Below are 22398 nucleotides of genomic sequence, written 5' to 3' on the forward strand. Positions count from 1 at the left end.
ATACAATTTTATTAAAATTAAATTATAAATTAACCATTATACTTTTCAAACTTACAATTTTTTTTTTTTTTTTTTGTTAGACATGTATTTGTTTCCGATTACTATTCAAAATAATTATTTTGTTTCACGTTAAAACAAAATACCAAAAAAAAAAAAAATACACAAACGTAAACCAAGCCGGGTCTAAATGAGTTGACACTATTATTACACAAACACGATTAAAATTACGAACACGATTAAAATCAATTCAAACCTACTAATTTCACTATTTGAACCATGTTGAATTTTGCCATGCCACTTCTGATAATATAATGTGCTAAGCAAAAATTAGTATTAGTATCAGCAATGGGCCGGCCCGGGCCAAACGCATCAATGGCCTTTCAAGTCCCATGACTAGGGTAGATTTTATGTGTTCAAGTCATAAGAGACTTGAAAAGTGTGGTACTACTTTGAGGCTTTTAAATATTTTCTTTGTCCGTTTTGAAAACGACGGCTCATATTTGACTCACAAAAATTTTTTGACTCACAAAAATGCATGTCATCATTTCCAAAGCAGACACTTAATTTGAAATGGAGGGAGTATGAATTCATGTTTAAGTGTCTAGATCTTAGGTCAAACTAGGGTTGACCTAATTGGTGCGTCAGGCGCTACTTGTACTTGAATGTCTTAAAAAAATTGATGAAACATGAACTAAGAGTCATGTTGAACCTTTTAACAAAGCATTATTTAAGTAATCTAGTGCTGACTTTAAGGTGTGAACCTGGTTAGGTTTAATGAAGTCATTGCTTGGTTTGTCGGTGCAAATTACTGAGCATGAATTGGAAAACATCAGCTGCTTCTATTAGGATTATTAGAGTGATGCAAGAATTGGAAATCATCAGCTACTGAGCATGGTGACAGTTGAAAACTTGAAACATGATATGTCCTTATCAGAAATAACACACACACACACTACAATATGTCAACATGCATTTAAACTTATGTAGACCATTCCTAATTAACCCATAATCAACATATAAAAAAGACACAACTTTTCTTAATTAACCAATCCCAATAAATCAGGCTACACAAGATCTCTGATTCATGGATTCTTTAGCAGAGAAAAAACTTTTGACCTAAAATTAGCTATTACTTCAAGTGAGACATCTCACAATGCCCTGCAACAAAATGACAATAGGTAAATTTCACCCTCTGCCTTAGATTTCACTGCCTTCTGACTTGATACATAGATATTTAAGTGATACTATAGGCATGCACAAGGGGCATTTTCACACCATACACAACAGAGAGATGATCATAGAAAATTTTGCATGTATATTTTGTTTGACAACTATGAAGGAAAACATGGAGGGGAAAACAATTTGCGGGAAATGCGGTTTAAAAGGAAGAATCTCCATCACCCATTGTCTAAGAAAATTAACAAAACCGACAATATAGGATCCATTTCAACAGCCCATGTAAAGCATCTTGCTGACATCCCTTTGATGCTGCCCCTCTCTGATTTCCATGCCTGGCAAATTATTTCAACACGTTAAAATCAATTACATAAGATACCACAATTAAACTTGCCACTGCAAATAGTAAAATAAATAACACTATTGCTGAAACTAAGTAGCTAACACTGTAACAGAAATGATGACCAAGTAGATTTAATTATTCCAGTGGAAAAGATGATGGCTATGGAGCTTTCGTGTTTCTATCTGATCCACAAAATTAAAATTTTCTGACTAAAGTTGCAACTCTTGCTTATGAGCTCTATATTGCAAGAAAACAATGCAGAAACAAAAAGAGTGGTAGAGAAGTTGTCCAGAGGGAAAAGGCATTCCATTTTTTATGCTCCAAATTTAGCTTCTACTTTGTGAAAAGCAGGAACCTAAAATACTGCTCACCATATCTTCTAACTAAAACTCCGCATGCAGGTATCATCTGAAAAACTCACAGAACTAGTGTTGTAAAGATTGCTGTGCCAAACAAAATAATCATTTTACACACATCACCTGAAACACAAGTAAAATATGAACATAGCTTTTCCATTTTGCTACCAGTTGAACCACATACTATTAGTTGGCAATAGCACAAAGCTACACATTCAATTCAGCAAGCTATTCATGTACATGGCGGCTAACAAAAAGTAATTGAAAGCGCTGAGGAAAATGATAAGCAACACTGTCTACAAATTTACAGGAAATGGATGATAGCAATATATGCTTTTTCCAAAATCACGTGGTCTCTATTTATATTTGCTTTTGCCTTCTACCTATATTATCATTATGTGCAAAATCCAAGACATATCTCCCTCCTACTGACTATAATCCCCAAACCTATGCCAAGAAAGAGAAAAAATACAAGTTTGAGACTTCTCAGTTTCTTCATGGGTACTTCAGTAGAATTTACATCCTCATGCCACTTCACCAAGTTGCCATTACTTTCAAGATTTACTTCTTTTATCTCTCTTACTCTCAAGGTCAACTTCCGAAAACATAGGGCCAACGAACTAAAGGCTGCTGGCGTAGTGCCCTGTTCTTCTTTTAGGACTTTCTTGTAATTATTTATCAGCAAGCCAAATCAATTCTCACTTCTTCAGATTGCATATTATCATATTCTCAACATACGAAGGACCCTATGGTGGCATGCCCATTTCCTAAGCCTCATGCAGAATTTCCCATTGTTCTACGTAAGGGAAGGACACATATATACCCCATCTTTACAATAGCTATTGATCAAACTGTTAAGTCAATATTGAAAAGCACCACCGGATAACTAAATTTTCAGATTTAATGACCAGCACAGAAACAGGAATTCTGACAAGCTGTAAAATCCTGAGCCATGGAAGAAATCTAAAATAGCTCATCATGGACATGCTGATATTAGATATATTTCATTATCTCACCGAAGAATAATGTGAAGCTAAGAAGTCCAAATTTCACTAGTAAGCATAACAAATTCAAGCACCAAAAATCACTAGTAGGCATAAATAGCACAAGCACCAATTGGGTGACAAAAAACTTCAATAATATGTGACAGGTTATCCAAACAACAAATAAAGGCCAAAATTAATAATTAAACAGACCACTAATTATATACACCACTAATTGAATGTTCACATATCAATAGAATGATTAAAGCTCCAAACGAAGAGCAACAAACAAACTTCAAAAAACATTTATACATCTAGGAGATCCAATTTAAAATATATATCACCCATAAAGTGGATTTCCTAAGACGAGCAATTGCAACTTAATTGAAAAGCTTAATTTACAAAAGAAAATTAAGATGTTTAAATAGATGAACCCTATGTTTGCAATGCCCACAGTGACTGGTCATGAGCCACTGTCCATGGTCCCATCACTATTCAGCCCAAAATAGGGACCAACTACCCATTTCCTACGCCTCGTGCAGAATTCTCCATTCTTCTAAGCCTCTGAGTCATTTACTGAAGAAAGTTCTAATTAGAGAAGAGATATGACCTAAAAAATGATAAAACGAGGTTTAGATCGATTGATAAATTGAAGTTGTTTTCAGATTTTGAACCTGGAAATAACTACCACCATTGTAAATCAACATATAAATATCAACACATAGAGAGACCTGAACTTGACCTAGGGTTTGCAAGGCTCGATTGAGATGAAAGATCTACAATCCGACGCCAATCGACATGAAAGTGTAGCCATCCTTGGTCGAGTGAGCGATGGACAGAGAAGTAGTGTTGGTGGAATGAGCGATCGTGTGTTGCAGAGAGAGCTTTGCGACTGGGCTAGTTTTGGAATTGAAAATCTTTGGTTGGACCGTGGGATTCAAATTGCTGATTTGGGATGTTTGGGATTACAATGCATTCCCAATCTCAAGTTGGTTTATAATATCCAAACAGTGTATTTGGGATTGGGGCTGCCAATCTCAATTCCAAAGCTCCAATACGGTGCTGCCAAACATACCCAAAAGGGAATTAGAGCGAACAATGAATTTTAGACATTTTAGATTGAAGCTGAGAATCTAAGATTTTGATGAAGGTTATAGAAGTTTAAAAAGTCTTTTAGTCTGTAGGACTGAAATACTCGAAATGTAGACAACTTTGGTAAGGGTGGCAGAGGTTGTGTCAACAAATTGAGATTGGAACTTTGTGGAAAAGATAGAAAAGTATTGTTCATATATTATATAATATATAAAAAGCAATTGCAATTCAGGAAGGCACAACTTCTTGATACAGCTAAGAAAAGACTCCACGGAGTGTCTGGAATACATACATGTATGCATGCATATGCAGAGAAACTAGATAATATGTTGCATGATGTTTGTCGATCATATTATGTTATTGGATACCTTTAAAGAGAACTTAACAATGAAACTAGAAATGTGGAAAAATGTTTTTTGATCGAAAGGATTGAAAATTAGACGAACTAAAACTGACTGCATGGAATCTAAATTTAATAAAGATTCGGACATTGAAAATCTAATGATCACACTCCAAAATCAAAAAATTACACAAAACAAGCATTTTCACAATCATTAATCCAAAATGATGATAGTGACACAACTAATTAAATTTGAGTGGATTGGACAAAGTGGAGAAATGCTAGTGGTATATTATGTGATAAAAAAATTAAAAAATAAAACACACACATAAGGTAAAAGGAAAATTTTAAAGAAACATTATTAGACCTATTATATTGTACGGAACCAAGTGTTGAGTCCTAAAAAAGAAGCAAGATGAATGACTTCATGCAACGGAGATGAGAACGTTAACACATATATATATATAAGGAAAGTTAATACAACATGAAATTCTTCGCATGCCAGGATGCACAAATGAGTGGTGCAACATGGAGAGCGTGTAATGTAGTAATCACCAAAAACAAAATAAAATAAAAATAGGACCATTTCCTAAAATTTTGAAATATTTCTCAAGACTCTAAACTGTCAAGCAAAGCAAAATTATTTACATTGTTTAAAGTTTCCAGATATATATATGCATGCAAGCTGAATGATAAAGATAAAATGATTAAATGACTAGAATGAACCAAGGTATATACGTCATAAATTCACCTTGTTCACAAAACACGGGTAGTGAGTTTTTTTTTCTCGATGCAGTGAAAATTAAATTTACGAAAATCCGTCTATGTTTTCCTCTTTCACCTCCATCTTCTTCCCAAGTTATAGGCTCTCAGGTTCATTTATTTATAGAAATATTTTTTAGCCCCAGTGAAATTGAAATAATATATAAAAGAACAATGTTGCTTATTTTATTTTTTATTATTTTTAACACTGCACATACAAAGAAAAACATAACCAAAATAAAGAATACAAGCTCAAGCAGAAGACACAAACAAAGCAATTATTCTCAATGGCTGCCAACAACCAAAAATGCTAAACATCACAAAACAAATGTCATACTTTGTGCCTTGACACCCATTTGCAGAGAGCGTGACCCACTCCAATCGAAGAACAAGAGAAGAACTAAAGAACAACTTGAAAATTAACTGAAAACATGGCACAGGAGAGTTCTTCAAATATTGGACAGGTTCCAAGGGACCATGAATTCCAGAAATATAGCTAGAAGGGATGGCTACTCCCCCAAGTATCAAGGACATGTTAACAAACTGATATGAACATGAAAGCTAAATAAACAGCCATGGTTTACCATACAGTGCTTATCATCTCTAATGATCGACTTCCAAAGATATAATGACTGGTAATGTTTAATAAAATTTAAAATGATTGCACGCACGAGCGCACATTTATGCACAAGTGTCAGCTCTTTACACTAGCAGCAAACCAATCCTAGTGATACAAACCAGTTGACATAAACTGACTTTGTTCTAAAGATAAGACAGAGTAAATACTTTAGACAGTGACTGATCCAGGAAAACCTTTTGGTCCAAGGTCTTCTTGAGACTGATTTGCTGTTTTAATGTAAAATATATGTCGTGTGACACCATCATATTTGCTCTCAAGGGATACTCATGTTCTCATTTTTGCAATCTCAAATCTCTGCTCACTCATCTGCAGCTTTACCTGTGTTAATTATCTGCATTACGTTTAGATTATTACAGTACTAGTCTGGAGCATTATTTGGTTTGTCACTTAAATACAGTCTATTTAGCATGCCTGCAGCTTCCTTGTGTTCTCACAGTTTTCAGATATTCACTAACAGTCCCTCAAGGGTATTCTAGTAATTGTGCTTGAGTGCAGGTGTAGTGCCATGTGTGCTGTGAGCTCATTCGTGTTCTAGCAGGTTCTATTGCAGAGAGAATGTCTCAGTGCTAGCCTATTCAGGTGCCGCATGTATTTGAATTCAAAAGGTGCAACATTGCCTTGTACTGAGCAAGTTAGAGAGAGTAAAGCTATGGTTTTTCACTGCTAATCCATCAAATTGAGAGACCTTTGTGAGTGTGAGAGCTTCTGTATTCTTGAGAGGTTAATTGTAGAAATCCTAGACTCCTAGCAAGAATCACCGGTGAAGTCTGGGGTCCAAGCAACAGATAGAAAATGCAGTTGTGCTAAGTCTGCAGTTAAGCAGTATACTGAAAATGGTGGATTGAGATCTATCAAAGCTTCTCATTCTTGATTAGAGCAGTGGAATAGCCTGAACATCTCTTGTAATCATTTCAAACCGCAAGTAAAGCTACAGCAGCATTTCATAGTTCATACCCTCTAGTCTGCTGTGCCTAAACCTACAGAATGCATATCAGAATCAAGATGATGGTATATTGTGGTGGTGTGATTTGAACAGGCTGTGAGCAAGCTTCAATCTTACTTTTAGAGTCACATAAGGTATCATCGAGGTTCTATCAAGGTCTTCACAGCATATTCACTTCTAAAACCTAAATCTGCAGAGATTAAGATGCTGAGTGCTAAAACTGAGATGGATTGATTTTGTGCAGCTGTTTTTTGTGCTGTTTTCATTTCTGCAAGTATCAGTCATCGCTTTAAAGAAGTTGAGCATTCATCAAGCAAGACTAGAGGCTGCATCAAAATTTGGCACCTCTGAACCTCAGTCTGCACAAACAGTGGACTAATTTAAGTCCAGAATTTCCTCTCCTCTCATGTTGAACTGTGTGCTACTAAAATTTCGTATACTTGATAGTTTGTTTTTCATTCATTACCGGAATTTTGTGAGTGTTTTGGTCCAAGCATTGGTTGCTTTGGACGGGGTGAGTGCTTGAGTGAACTTGTGGTGAGATTGGTGTGTGCTGTGAGTGAGAATGTGAGAGTATTTACACTTCAACTTTGCTCATAGTGGATTTGGAACTAGGCTTTAAGGCCTCGGGATGTTTCCCCTGCATTAGGGGTTTCACCTCATAAATTTGGTGTCGTACATATAACTATTTTCTCTATTGAGCATTTTATCAAACAGGTTTGCATAGTTACGGTTTATGAAGGACTTTCATCAAAAAGATTTGATTGTGACCACACCACTGCATATCTAGAGCTCTAGTGACCTAACTTGGTTTGTGAAAGTTCAATTCAAAGTTTGGAAAAGAATAAAAGAATCAGTTCAACACCGCTCCCCCTCTTCTTGGTTCTTCAAAACCTCATTCTGACCTTGATAATTACTGGTCTAAGTCCCAAGAAGAAAATGATGGAAACATCTACATGTGCACTCGTTAATAAAAGAAATACCAAATGGTACCTACTCAAAGAAGTAGAAGAAGCTTGTATTTCCATTAGATCACTGCCTCTAATTCAAGATCCTAGTTAACCAACTTCATTGTGCATTCTCCCGTAATTACCTATAATAGGAAGCAACCTTCAAATCAAGTCCTGAATTGCATAACTTATGTTCACTATTCAGCATTAGATATGTGATTGAAGGCATTCAAAGCAGGGCTACAATATTTGTTGGGTTGCCTCTGTTGTCTTTAATTATTCCAAGCATTGGTTGCTTTGAACTAGGATTTAAGGCCTTGAGGATGTTTGCCCTGCATTAGGGGTTTTACCTAGTAAATTTGGTGTCCTACATATAGCTATTTTCTCTCTTGAGCATTTTATCAAATAAGTTTGCATATTTAGGTTTATGAAGGACTTTCATCAAAAAAGTAGACTGTGACCATACCACTGCATATATATATATTTATGTCACACCAAAATAAGAAACTTACACACTTCAAATGCCAACATCTTGGAAATGATAGAAATTTCACAAACACAAGACAGAGAACTAGGTGACTTACCAGAAATCTTCTCAATAATGGATAGTGAGAATGCGGGGTCGGACTTTGGAAAGGCGCTCTTTAGCCAATATATCATAAAAGATCCAAGGGATGTTAGCTTTGTTAGCAGCACTAATCAGACTGTCCTGAAGAGAGTCACCATGAGTGATAGAGATCAAAATCTCCAATTCCTTGTCCAGCCATATCTTCACTGCTTCCACAACCCCAACTTCTTCCTCTGAATTGACCACCACAGAGGCTGTTAAATCCTCCATTTGTGATCGGATTGAGGCTTCCAGGGCAAGAATCTCCTCCTGGTTGGCTTTTGCAATCCTCAACTCTTCTTCAAGAACAAGCTTTTCATTCAATCCTCTTTTCTTCTTCTTTTCTAGTTTCCTCAATCTCTCGTTGAGACTGCAGATTCTTTCATCCAGGAAGCCAAGGTTCTTTTTCTTGGTTTTATGCATCATCAGAGGTTCTACCAAAAAAGAAACACATACTTCCTCCCAGGTGGGATCATCTTCACAGTAACGAATCATCTTCGGATGGTAAACCCATGGAATATCGGCAACTTCAGCAGCTTTGATAAGGGTTTTCTTCGATTCTTCATCGAGCATGGCAGAAATAACGGCCTGTACGTCTTTGCCGGTCCAATCTCTAACAGCAGCTAGGGCTTTGATATGATCTTCTGTCTTGACCCTCACCTGGCCATTGACCGACTCCATCATCTTTAGAATAATATCTTTCTTATTATCCAATTTCGATTTTTTCCGTTGATAGTTCTTCAAATGCCCTAATAGGGCATGTAGGTCCACAGAATTTGGAAACCTTTCCATATTTAGGGATGGGCTTTAGAGAGGGATTGGAATTTAGGGTAGGGTTGCAGAGGGTGGTTGAGAAATTTAGGGTTAAGCTTGCAAAGGGTAGTTGAAACTTAGGGTTAGGGTTGCAGAGACGTTGTATGAGGAAATGAGCGGGAGTTTGGGTAACAAATTGCAGAGAGACGTTGTATAAGGAAATGAGCGGGAGTTTGGGTAACAAATCGCAGAGAGACGTTGTATAAGGAAATGAGCGGGACTTTGGGTAAAAAATTGCATTTTTATATGCATAATTCTTTAAAATATTAAAATTGCCCACGTCAACTTTAAAATTTTCATTTTTATACTATCACCCAAATGCATTGAAACCAAAATAATTCCTAAAACAAGTACAAATCTTATCTGTCAAGAAAAGTAGAATTGCTTACATTTAATTGGTCCATTGCTTATGAAATCGTGAAATGTCATAAAATTCATCTTAAAAATGCTTTAACCCTAATTAAATACCTACAGATCAAATTTTCAAGTCCACTTGAACGATAAAAAGTCCATACACTACTTAGTAAGTATGATAGAACTCGTAAAATTCACTTAAAAAAATTTTCATTCAAATTGTTTGATGAGTCAAATGAGTTGGGTTGGAATTTGGTATTCATTCCGGTCAAAAGGCTGAACACTTGAGAATCTCATCCAAAAGTTTAAGCATTTAGATGTGCTAACACCCACGTCATATATTTAAAACCTTTCCAATCTTAAATTCGATATGGGACAAGAACCCATGACATACATCCCACTCCCAAATTTTTTTGAACTTTAAGACTCGCTCCACCTCTCTCTTTACCTGACTTGGCTTTTTAGTTCGAAACTTTGGCATCACTATATAACTTCAACTCCATTTATTATATTTGACTCATAAAGAAAAAGAAAAGAATACACTCAAATTGTTCATAAATTGAAGCATTGCTCAATTTGAAGTCTCGTTCCTTGAGTTCCTCACAAACTCTTGCTAACATAATGGATTCAAGCCAAGAAATTTGGTATTTATTTTTCTCCTTTGACCGGCCCAAATGCCACACCTAGATTTGTATAGAAATCCCTTGTAAATATAAATTTGTGCAGAGAGAAGTCGAAGTGGATATATACATAGAGAGAAAGAGAGTAAATTCCTAGTGACATCATAAACATATCTTACCATAACTTAAATGAGCAAATAAATGAAGTAAAACACATATATAAATCTAAAGCTTTTGAACCCTTATGCAAACAATTTGGTACATGATGATGTCTCGAGTCTTAACACAGCAGCTGCATCCTGGTTGAGGGGATCTTTATAATTCTGCACTCACGCAAATGCATAAAAAAAAATTGAGAATGTCATACAACATGAATTAAGACCTTTCTCAACCCTAATCAGTTATCAACATCTATCCTGTCGAGATCGAAGCTATTATCCTGTTTGAACTAATATAACAATCCCTGATAACCTTGGTGCTTTGACTCCCAACCTCAGATCTTACACGACAAGGGAGTCCTCTATATAGCATCAAAACAGATCTCACTCGTGCAGTTCTTGATAACTTAAAGTATCACTAAATCAACTCCCGGACGTCGTTTTGTATGTAGTTGCTCAGCACACTTTTTTGCTGCTAGTCTCTTCTCATCTTCCACATTCTCGGATGGAGTTCCAACTGAATACAGGTAGCGCGTATCAATAATCATCTTCTCAAGTGATATGGCCTTCTCAAGTATATACTCAGCAAACTCAACATCAGGTTTACGCCCAGCGAATGCAACCAATTCCACTATTTTGATGCATTTGAGCGTATGTTTTTTAGAATTCCCTACCGTATTTCTTCCTATAGAAGGTCCGCTGCGCGATAAAAACTGCCACAGAAAAATAAGAATTATAATGTGCTTGTTTGAAGAAGATAATTAGGGATATCCTCATCATATACATGCGAAGAGCAAAAAATAATCACTGCGGTAAAAAAAATATACAAACACAAATCAACTTGCTGAACTCTATAAGACAATGCCAAAAAAAAAAAAAAAAAAAAAAAACAGACACTATTAAGACGGAATGCAAACATTTTTATTTTTTATTTTTCTATATTTTTTGCAAGCTTTGAATGTAGCAGATTGTTAATTTTTATTTAAAGAATACCTTATTCTTAATAAATGAGTAACTGGAAATGCAATTTCAAAGCAAACTTTGAAAATCATCTCAAGTATTTTGAACAGACAGCTAACTATTTCAAGAAAACCATGAACACCACATCCAAGTTCTGATTCAGCTCCGCCAGAAGCTTTAATTGATTTTAACTTTTGAGACTTTTCACAAAGTTTCATTAACATTATGTTACATTAACACCTACTACTGCAACAATTAACTTGCACCATAAAAACTTGGACAAAGAGTGAATTATAGTCATTTAGTTAGCTGCAAAAGTTGCTAAAATGGGAAATATTTGATTTTAAATGTGAGGGTTCGATTATTGCTACCTCTAGGCTTAGAGAAGTGACAAAAAATAATTCACATCTAAAGTAAATTTGAAATGCAACAAAAGTTAATCACATGCCATGTGGAAAGAAATGTGATTGAACAGAAGGGCAAAGTAGAAGAAAAAGGAAAACAAGAAAAAGCAGAAGGAGGTCAACATCAATTGCTTACCAGTACTTCCTTATTCAGTATATTATTCACCAACGTTTTGACACTCTATCTAGACAATACGTGAAAGCTGTACGTTCGGTCCAGCATTAAAATTTCAAATTTACATGTCACTAATTAAATAATAAAACAATAAAAAAAAATTAGACAATTTATTAACTTTCCAGGTCTCACTTATCAGTTTTAAATTTTCAGTTATATATTTTATCATTCCACAACAAAGGGCTACTTTTAATCAGTATAATATTTAGCAAAAAGTATTTCACTTTACCTGAGCAATTTGTGAAAGCCATATGTTGGACCCAGAACTAAGAGACCAAATTAGAACACAATTGAAAAGTTTTAGACAAAGTATTCGTGACTAAATTAAATATTTAGCAAAATTGAGAAGTTGCAGACAAGTATTTACCATTCTAAAATATATCAGCCAGTAGAATGGAACCAAATCAACCAAAGTAGGTAGAGAAAATCTATCCTAGTGACACAAACCAGGTGTTGACACAAATCAACTTTGTTCTAAAGATAGACAGAGTGAATACTTTAGATCATGACTGATCCAGGAAACCCCATTTTGACCTTGATAATTACTCCCGAGAAGAAAATGTTGGAAACATCTATATATGTGAACTCGCTAATAAATACCAAATGGTACCTACTCAATGACGTAAAAGAAGCTTGTATTTCCTTTAGCTCACTGCCTATGATTCAAGATCCTACTTAGCCAGCTTCATACATTCTCCCATGATTACCTATAATCGGAAGCAACCTTCAATTCAAGTCCTGAATTGCATAATTCATATTCATTATTCAGCATTAGACATGTGATTGAAGGCATTCAAAGCAGGACTACAATGCCTTGTCGAGTACTACAAGGTTTGTTGGGTTGCCTCTATTGTCTGGCATTGAGGAAGGAGTTTTATCCCTAAACACCTCAATTGCTAGCGATGAAAGAGTTGGTCTTGGTTCGAAGAGACATTTTAAATACCTTTTTCCTAAAATAGTTGCTGCCATCCATGAAGATGATCCCATGGCTTGCTTTCTGCAAGAAGTTCACATTGTTCCAACACCGGCAACGGAGTAATTTAGTAAACTTACAATAGTTCTACCTACAATTAGTTTTGTATTTGATTTTTTTGTTGAGGAAAGCTTATAATTTATAGTTTAAACTTACAATAGGAGGGCTTAAATTTTAACGTGGTAGGTTGCAAACTTCAATAAAGAAGTGTGTTGAATTTTTTTTGGACAGCAAAGATTTAGTATTAGACTAAGGCCAATGGATAAGGGAATGAATCGAGGTTGATTGACACTTGGCAGGGTTTATGAGATGAACTTTCAAGTTATTCTGGAACTTTGAACAATAAGTTAGAGGAATAATTAGAGTCTCGGAAATAAAATACCCAAGGTCCTCTTGCAGGCTTCACCTAGCAATGATTAAGCTAATTCAAACAAGCACAACATTCCTGGGGATGGAACCAGTATCTCCTTGTGGTTTGATAACTGGACACTCAAGGCCCTTTAAATATTAGAGGCTTTGGCTTTCAGACTTTATCGGCGGGATTGCTTACCTGAGATCACTTTACTTACTCGTACTTCTTTCGAGGCAAGCTAGCAGCTTATCCATAAGAATTTGAGTACTATTTATAGTCTTCGTTGCAAGAAATTCCCTAGTTTTAAAGGGAAAAAAGGAGGGAGTAACAGGCACGTTTTGTCTGCTCGAAATTGAATTCTCATAACTCAGTTCCACACAGAAAAAGAGACTTCAAATAATACTTTTAGACTGTTGTGAATAAATAGTAAAATCCCGAAACATAACTAGATCAAAAAATAATCTCATGGGGCAAATTTACAGCAGGAGTCAAGAAAATCAGGTAACTATCAAAATATATTGTAAAATTAAGAGTACTCACTGCAAGCGAAAATCTATATAGAAAAGGAGATGCGTTTAGCAGAAAAATGCAGGGAAGGAGGCTCCATTTATCATATGCTTCTACTGTCAATTCCAATTGCCTGAGATTTCTTAATTTGGGAAACTTGGGAAAGATATAAAGTACCTGAACAATTAAACCAAGAGTAAGGATAACATATACTGAAAATCCATATCTCACACACAGACACACACAGACAAGTTAATGCATACCTCATCACTCAAGTGCAATGAAAGTTTCTCTAGCTGAAACATATAACTAGGGAACTGACGAAACTTTTTTATTATATAATCCGAATAGCAACCCCCATAAGATACATCCGTGAGATGGGGGACATTCTCCAAAAGAATGCGTGTGCTTGAACCCCCTTGATATTTAAAAGACACAAGGTTCACTGAAGAAATCTCAATACATTCCAAATTGTAACAGTTAACCATCACTAACGACTTCAATTTGAGTGACGGACCGGAAACCTTTAGTTTTACCACACGTGTGGAGTCTACCACATGCAATTCTTGAAGAAACGGGCAGTTGGATAATAAGTATTCAAGAACCTCTCCACTCACATCTAAGCAATTCAAACGAAGCGAAGTTAGATTTTTGAGGCTGGATAAAACATGAGAGTTTGAAGGAAAAAAGTACCGCCCCTGCCTTTGAGAATAATAAAGTCGTTTTAAGTTCAGCTCAAGCCTTTGAACTCTCTTTTTTATGGCGAAGTTAATCCAAGCATCGATATAAATCCCATAATATATATCCAAATCAAAAGAAACTCTGAATTCCTCTATAGTTGTACCCTTATGTGAGCTCAAGACTCGATTTACCCAGCTTACATACTTAGACCTTTCATCTTTCAGGAACTTCCCACACACTCTTTTTTGAACTTCCCACAACACCTTCGAAGCATCAAAGTCCAAACTACCAGTCATGTATATCCACAGATTTTTCCATCTACTTGAGAGGACACTTGTTCTTGCCGCTTCTCGCATCGTCAACCGAGACAAAATTATAACAAGAATGTCATCTGACAATCTACTAATCCGATCCTCCAAATAAATACTGCTAGTGTTACACTGACAATCGAAAAAAGAAAGAAAAAAAAAATGTTAGCCAACATGGCAAACTAATTGATTTCCAAATAGTATATTTTAAAAAGTTGAAGATAAAAACTATAAGATATGTATTAAATTCACTATGATTATAATTACAATAACAGAAAAGGGACCAAGTTTTTTATGATAAGGGAAAGAAGTCACCTTCTGTAGTACAAAATTAGAGGTAAGCTGTGCAGCTTTTGCCATTTATCTTCACAAATTCACCGATTATAAATTAATTAACAGTCTGCAGAAATAAAAAAGTATTTCAAACAGTCAGAAAAAATCAGGTATATAAAACCTAAAGAACACACGTTCATATATATAAATGTGTGAATATATGTTACACGAATAATAGTGAATAAAAAGTAGGAATTTGCTTCCAATTATGAGATCTGATGCTTGAATTAAATCTAATTTTAATCTCTCTCTTGTCTACACAAAACAAGCATTCCAATTATGAGATATATGCTAAGACGAAAGTGAACCAAGGAACAACGAACCTTCTGATAAAATTTTTGCTATATCTATATTGGTGTATATATAAAAATTAATCAAACCCTTGTAGCAATAACCCTAAGTAGGAGAATTCTACAAACATACATATATATATATATATATATATATAAACTAACTAGGGAACAAAGTAAGTACCTTCTCGTTCTTTTTCTTCTTCAGTACTGTAGGGGAAAAGATACAATAAAAATAAAAAAAAAATTGCGATACACACATATATAAATAAGCAAAACTCTGCTAACAACAATCCCAAGTAGTTTAGGATAGCAATCCTTTTCTCTGTCAGTACGAGGATTTTATTTTGGGAGGAAATTTTAATATTAGGGTTCGGGTCTGGTTTTGTCCGGTCGCCGTCAGCTGAAGATTTTGAAATTGGAATCGAGTACATTTTAAAAATATAAAAAAAATTATTTTAAGCGTCTAGTTTTGAAATTTTAACTTTTTAAGATTATAATTTTTAATAAGACTAATTTCACAAAACCCCAGTGCTATTATTTTTTGATCTTATATCTCAACCTATTTTAGAAAACACTTGATGCTATGAAATTTGATCACACTGTCCCCAATTATGTGGTTAAATGATGAAATTAACCTCCTGATATATCAATTTATTTAAAAAAGCAAAAATCTGTATTTTTCAAATTACATAATAACCTTTGTGACATTTAAGTAATCGACCGTGTTTTGATGTGCAAATATGTTGGCACTAAATACAGTCGTTTTGTGAAATTTGCTCATATATATATATATATATATATATATATATACTAGGAAAATTCGCGTGCGATGCACGTGATGAAATAAACATTTTGTAAAACAAATAAACTTTATATAATCAATTTTTTATTTTTTAAAAAAAATTAAAAATAAAAATTAGAAGATGTCACGGAGGAATCAATTCACTCTACAAATCATATATATAAATCAATCCAATCATATATGAATTGCGTTTTTCACATTTTATTAAATATTTTATTGGTTGATTATAATCAATTACTTTTATCTATATGTTTATAATATTCAATAATTATCATGAATATCTTTATCTTGACTATTTATTTTTATTTGCCACCTATGTATTTCTTTTATCTTGACTTTTTCCTTCTATTTGAAATATTTTTAGGTGTGTGAAATGTTTCGTTGCATTATCTTTGTGAATTTTAATTATTATTGATCGATATGAATGACTATAGTGTTATAACCTTTGTTATATTTGATTTGAGTTTGTGGGTTTGTCATATTGTATGGATCATTTTCATTTACATAATACATGTCAACTTATTCAATTTTTTAAATAAGAAAAGTTGAGTCTATTTAGAATTTTGAAAAAGAAATTTTGATTCTTTTATGATTTTTTTTGTGTTTTAAAATGCTCCAAGTTTAATTAATGGTTTGTTCGATGCAACATTATGTACTTGCTGTAAGTATTTCAAATACTAAGTCATCTTGTTTCAATGTGAGGCCTAATAAAAATACTTATTAGTTACATACCGTTTGTTGAAATTGGGAAATGTTTTTTGGTTTGGTTATTAGTATCTCTTTGACCAATATGTTTTAAGCTCTTGATCATTTTATAACGGATAACTATGTTTAATATGATAATTGGATTAATATATTTGTTTTTTAGATGATTAATTAGTTAATTGTTCAGTCTGAAGTGAAGGCATTTTATAAAGCTTTATAGTTAGCAAACCCATTTTGAAAAAATTCAAGGAAATATAAGCAAGAGTTTATTCCCGGTTCATATAATAATTTTAAGGAAAAAATTTTGGTATTTTTCCTTAGATTGAAATTATATACATTGGAAATCAAAATTAGGAATGGTGTCAGTTAATAAAATAAAAATGGTTTTTATTTATTTATTTATTTATTTTTATGTATTCCACCACTTTTATATATATATATATATATATATATATATATATATATATCCCATCACCTCTATTTTCTTATAATTTATATTTTTCCATTTTTGTGGATTAATATTTTCGTTATGTATTCCAATAATACATGAAGTGTTTTCAATATTGATGGACTCTTCTCCTATTATTTTTGTTTTCTCTTTTTTATTTGGGGTAATACTTTGTCCTTCAACAATAATGATTCTTGATTTAAGTGCAACACACACACACACACACACATATATATATATAAAATAAACATGACAAGTGAAATCATATCTAAACTTTAGAAGTCCATCATAAGTAACCGGATAAAATTAATAAAATCTTCCGGTTATAATAACACAATAAAATAAATACATTGAACATATAGAAACATGGTAAAAAATAAATAAATAAAAATACAGACAATCAACTATTACTTAAGGAATTTGTCAAGATGATCGGACCAATTAAACTTCTATTATCGTAAGGCTTACCACCCCTTTTACATTTCGTCCTTACAAATATTCATTTATGAATTTAGTCACATGTTCATCTAAAGTGTTGGTAATAAGAAATTATGATTTCTCTGTGAAACAATTATGTGTAGCTTGGTAAGTATCAAAGAAACAAATGGGCAACACTATAATAAACACAAATAACACATTAATCAATAATAAATTCAAAACACTTTTTATAAAGGGAGTTGAAAAAGTTCTAAAGAGGATGAGCTAGAGTTTAATAATTAAATTTAATAAAATGGAGTAAATATAATGTTAAATTTTGATGAGATAAAAAACGAAAGTGAAGAAGTTTATTGGGTATACCATCTCTAAATTTTCTATTAAATAATATCTTTGAATTTTATATCTTGACTTAAAAATAGTAAAAATGTATAAATAAATAAATGAAATTGGGAAGTTGATTTGGTGTTTCCTTCAATTTCCCCATTAAACATTATCTTTAAATTTTTTATATTTTGTTTTAAAAAATAAGAAAAATATTTAGAAATAAGAAAAAAAAAAAAAAAAAACTTACACGTTTAAAAGTTTTTTTTTCTTCTAATTTGTGCCTTTTAGTGTGATTAATATATAGATATATATTTTTTATGACTAAAAATAATAAACAATAGCATATTATAATCCAAATAAACATATTTGATAAGAGATGTAAAAAACTCAATTCATATATAGCTAAACTTAATTAGTAAAGTATTTTAAATAAATATGTTTTATAAACATGTATGTAATACTTTACTAATTAAGTTTAATACTTTAACTCCAACTATAGGTATGTAATAATAAATAAAAAGAGAAGTAAATAAATCTAATTAACAAATGAACTAATAAATAAAATCAACACATAACTAACAAATTCAATATGTACTCCAATCTTGTGTGCAGTGAAAAAATAGTACAATTGATATAAATAAATCAAATTAATTAAAGGATAAATGAATAGAATATATATAAGAAAAAGAGAAAAATCATTCATGAACTAATTCATGAGCAGAGAGAGAAAAAAAAGGAACTAATTCACGAACAATTACATTATAATAATTAAAAAAAATTATTTACTACAATAAATGTGAATTACCAAACAATTTCTATAAAAAAAAACATACTTTGTATCCATGTATATATATAGAAACACACATACTTGTTCAATTATCTTGGAAATAATTAAAATACTTGTATTAGTTATGTTGCACTCTTTGAACTTTTATTAGACACAACTAATTTTCCATTGGCCTTTGATGTTTGTACATTCTATTTTATAATAAAATTTATTTTCTTTGCCTTTCCTTTCCACTATATATATATATATAATGTTATAATATTGTTATTTTGGCTTTAAATGGGAGATACGGTTTCTACAGATTCTTTTGTAGAGTCCAAATAATTTGTATTTTTATTTTAGTTCTTCAATGATTGATATACGTTCTATGACATTTTAAATATATATATATATAATAAACTTAAAAATTATAGGACTATCAAATGCCTCCACATAACTTCTAAGTCTATGAAATATCAACATTTGATATAAGAATTAAAACTCTTCCAGTTCCAAAAATATATTTTTTTTGTAACCCAGAAAAACAGTGTATAAAAATCACAAAAAAAAAAAGAAGATATATAGCTCAAACCATTAATATTTAACAATCAACAGGACAAATAACCAGAAATGATTTAAGTTCTATATGAAGAAGAAAAAAAAAAACATATTTAGGAAATGCTAAGTAGACACATGAGTTACTTATAGGTTCACTACTAAAATTCATGTATGTTTGTGACATTGCAAGGAGAACAGAACATCAGCAACAAAACCTGAAAATAAAGAAGGAAAAAAATCATAAATTTGCATTGAAGCAACATTATAGATACACAAACGAAAAAAGAATGAGTATGTGAAGTGTAATACATGCCTTGTCCAAAAAGAGCTTTGTAAGGAATTGTGTCCATTAGAATCCCTAACAATTGAGCAAACCAATTCATTGCAATAATTCAATTCAAATATTTGATAAGATATAAACAACGGTATTAAACTGTTAAAACATTTAGGGCATTTAAAAAAAAAAATAAATAAATAAAAAAAATAAAAATAATTACAACTTAAAGATTAAAGAAAGATTCTTACCTTACATTGCAATAAAATCTCAGAATCAACACCGTCTAAATTTTAATGATTTTACAATTTCCATAACAATGATCTATATAAGAAAAATAATTTAAATTAATATTAAAAATTGATAAAGTAGTGAAAAATATATTAAATTCATCTCTTTGCACTGAATGTTTTAGAACGAAATCATATTACTTTTTATTTACGATCAATTAAGATTTAGGGTAAAGTACATTAACACTCCCTGAGGTTTTGCATAAGGATACTCAGGTAAAAGTTATTTGTTTTTAGGACAATGACACCCCCTTGAAAAAATTTCAACCAATCTAGGCCTTAAATTATATAAAAATACAAAATTGCCCCTTAATATTAAATTCAAATTTATTGCAAAATATCATTACATGTCAAATGACACAATTACCCCTCAAAATTTTGCACCACAATTTAGCGCCAAGTGGCGCCAGATTAACAACCTATCTAATCTTCTAAAACCACAGATATCATCTGCCCCTCTCTCTCTCTCTGCGAACTCTCTCTCTCTTTGTGTGTGCAAACTTTCTTTTCTCCTCCTCTCCGTATCACCATATCTGCCTAAAAACCCTAGAATCTTTCATTTCTTCTCCTTTTTGTATCACCATCTCTGCCTGAAACCCTAGTCACCATGATCATTTTAAAACCCTAGTTCTGGAGGCTGATTTCGCGATATCGTCAAGACCAACCAGTATCTTTGTTCTGCTTTGGTCTCCACACATATGGGGTTCTCTCTCAACACACTTTTCTCTTTATATATATGTATATATTTATATATATTAATCTATTCTTTTTTTCCTAAATTATATTAATCTATTCGTGTGTATATATATCTATATATCTTTATTTTGATTCCATCGAAACCTTGATCTTTCTTGAAATCTTTTTGTTAATTTACAAAAAATAATATGGGTTTTTTTTAACAAAAATTATGTTCCTGATTTGTTTACTAAAATGATGTTTCCTTTACAAATGGTGTTTTCTTTGCAAAAAAATATGGTAAAAAAAATATGGTAATTTCTTTATACGGTTTTGTTTTTCTTTATTTTGTTTACTAAAATGGGGTTTTCTAAATATGGGATTTTTTTTTGCCGAAATCTTTGTTCCTGTTTTATAAATATGGTTCTTTTTCTTCTTTTTTTTCTTTTTCTTTTTCTTTTTTTTTCTTTTCTTTTTTTTTTTTTTTTTTTTTTTTTTTTTTTGTAACGAAATCTTTGTTCCTGTTTTCTAAATTTGGGATTTTTTTTATTTTTTTTTATTTTTTTTTTATTATTATTTTTTAACGAAATCTTTGTTCCTGATCTCTAAATATGGTAAACCTTGGTTATTTTAAATTTCCCTCTAAATGTGTTGGTTTTTATTTATTTATTTTTTAATTGTACAGTTAGAATTGCAGGTCTGTGGTTATTCACAACCCACTCAATCTAGTGTAGTTGCAGGAACAACAACACAAGCTAGTCAGTTCAATGTAAGCATTGCTCTTGGTTGTTTTAAATTTTCCTCTAAATGTGTTGGTATTTTTTTTTTTTTTAATTGTAAATTTGGAATTTTTTTTTTTTTTTTTTTAATTTTACATTTGGAATTGTAAGTCAATGGTTATTCACAACCCACTCAATCTAATATAGTTAAAGGAACAACAACACAAGTCAGTCAGTCCACTGTAAGCATTATTATTGGTTATTTTAAATTTTCCTCTAAATGTGTTAGTATTTTTTTTTTTCTTTTTTTTTGAATTGTACATTTGGAATTCTAGGTCAGTGGTTATGCACAACCCACTCAATTTAGTGTAGTTGCAGGAACAACACAGGGCACTCAGTCCATTGTAAGCATTACTCTCTTCATATTCTTTTGTTTGCAAGTTATTTCTAATCTCCTTGCTGGGACCGTTGGACCTAAACAACATATATAATCATACAGCTTGCTGGTGATATCCAATTTTTATATCTTATATGATATCTATAATTTAGTACATAAAATGGATTTGTGGCTATCTGACCTACCAAACAAAAACACAGGTCTAACAGACATGCTTTGCTTGCATATATTTCTTGGTGCCTAGTTTGTTGACTCAATAAATTTATGTATTACACATTTAAATCCAAAGAACCTCATATTAATCAATCGGAAATCAGGACACTAATGTAATTATATATGCAAATATTCTTTTTTGTAGGTGAAAAATTGTGACGGCCCAAGTTATGTAAACCTGGTGCGTCAGTGATGACCAAAAGATGACCCGATAATGGATCCGAAATGCGGAAGCGAAAGGTAAAACAATAGTCTCTAGAGATACAATGCGTCTTTAAGACACCAATGTGACCCTCAATGAGGTCACAGAACCTAAAGGAAACAAATGCAGAAGTGTCGTTTCAAAAACGGACAAAAGGAACCTAGGGGCAAAATGGTCATTTTGCAAAAAGTGGATTCAAGTGCTATCGAGCACACCGCTGGAAAGACAATAAAAAATTAATCATAATGGACTCAAGAATTTCATCATTCAGAGTCCGGATGAAGGAGAAAGATCAAAAACAAAAATGATGTCGTGGCAGCCCGACGAGGACAACCCACCACTGCTGCAACTGAGAGTAAAAACGGGCTTCTAAACGGACTTTTTTGGAAAAACTCAAAGATGAAACCTCCCCTAAAATCAAGTTTTCTACCTCGTGCGCGGACAAAAACAAAAAAAAATGCATT

General features: G+C 32.5%; 2 protein-coding genes across 3 annotated transcripts; both read right to left on the minus strand.

Annotated features, from left to right (window-relative positions):
• Positions 1 to 1821: 1821 nt before the first annotated feature.
• Positions 1822 to 9148, minus strand: LOC132286630 (uncharacterized). Of its 2 annotated transcripts, none has more exons than XM_059788992.1 (2): positions 8170 to 9148; positions 1822 to 1927 (listed from the first exon to the last, which is right to left on the minus strand). In XM_059788992.1, the coding sequence occupies exon 1, from the start codon at positions 8982 to 8984 to the stop codon at positions 8181 to 8183; it is 804 nt and encodes a 267-aa protein (XP_059644975.1). In that variant the 5' UTR covers positions 8985 to 9148; the 3' UTR covers positions 1822 to 1927; positions 8170 to 8180. The 2 variants fall into 2 exon arrangements, with proteins under 2 accessions (XP_059644975.1, XP_059644974.1); XM_059788991.1 differs by having other exon boundaries at positions 1828 to 1998.
• A 1051-nt stretch (positions 9149 to 10199) lies between these two features.
• On the minus strand, positions 10200 to 15536 carry LOC132284925 (F-box/FBD/LRR-repeat protein At4g26340-like). Its single transcript, XM_059787068.1, has 5 exons — positions 15305 to 15536; positions 14813 to 14897; positions 13772 to 14629; positions 13542 to 13685; positions 10200 to 10850 (listed from the first exon to the last, which is right to left on the minus strand). Exons 2-5 carry the CDS (start codon positions 14855 to 14857, stop codon positions 10545 to 10547), a joined length of 1353 nt encoding a protein of 450 aa, XP_059643051.1. The 5' UTR covers positions 14858 to 14897; positions 15305 to 15536; the 3' UTR covers positions 10200 to 10544.
• Positions 15537 to 22398: the final 6862 nt, after the last annotated feature.

The sequence above is a fragment of the Cornus florida genome, unplaced genomic scaffold (assembly GCF_030987335.1).
Source record: "Cornus florida cultivar Cherokee Brave unplaced genomic scaffold, ASM3098733v1 CherokeeBrave_3.0.0_Hap2_Chr11, whole genome shotgun sequence".
Taxonomy (NCBI): domain Eukaryota; kingdom Viridiplantae; phylum Streptophyta; class Magnoliopsida; order Cornales; family Cornaceae; genus Cornus; species Cornus florida.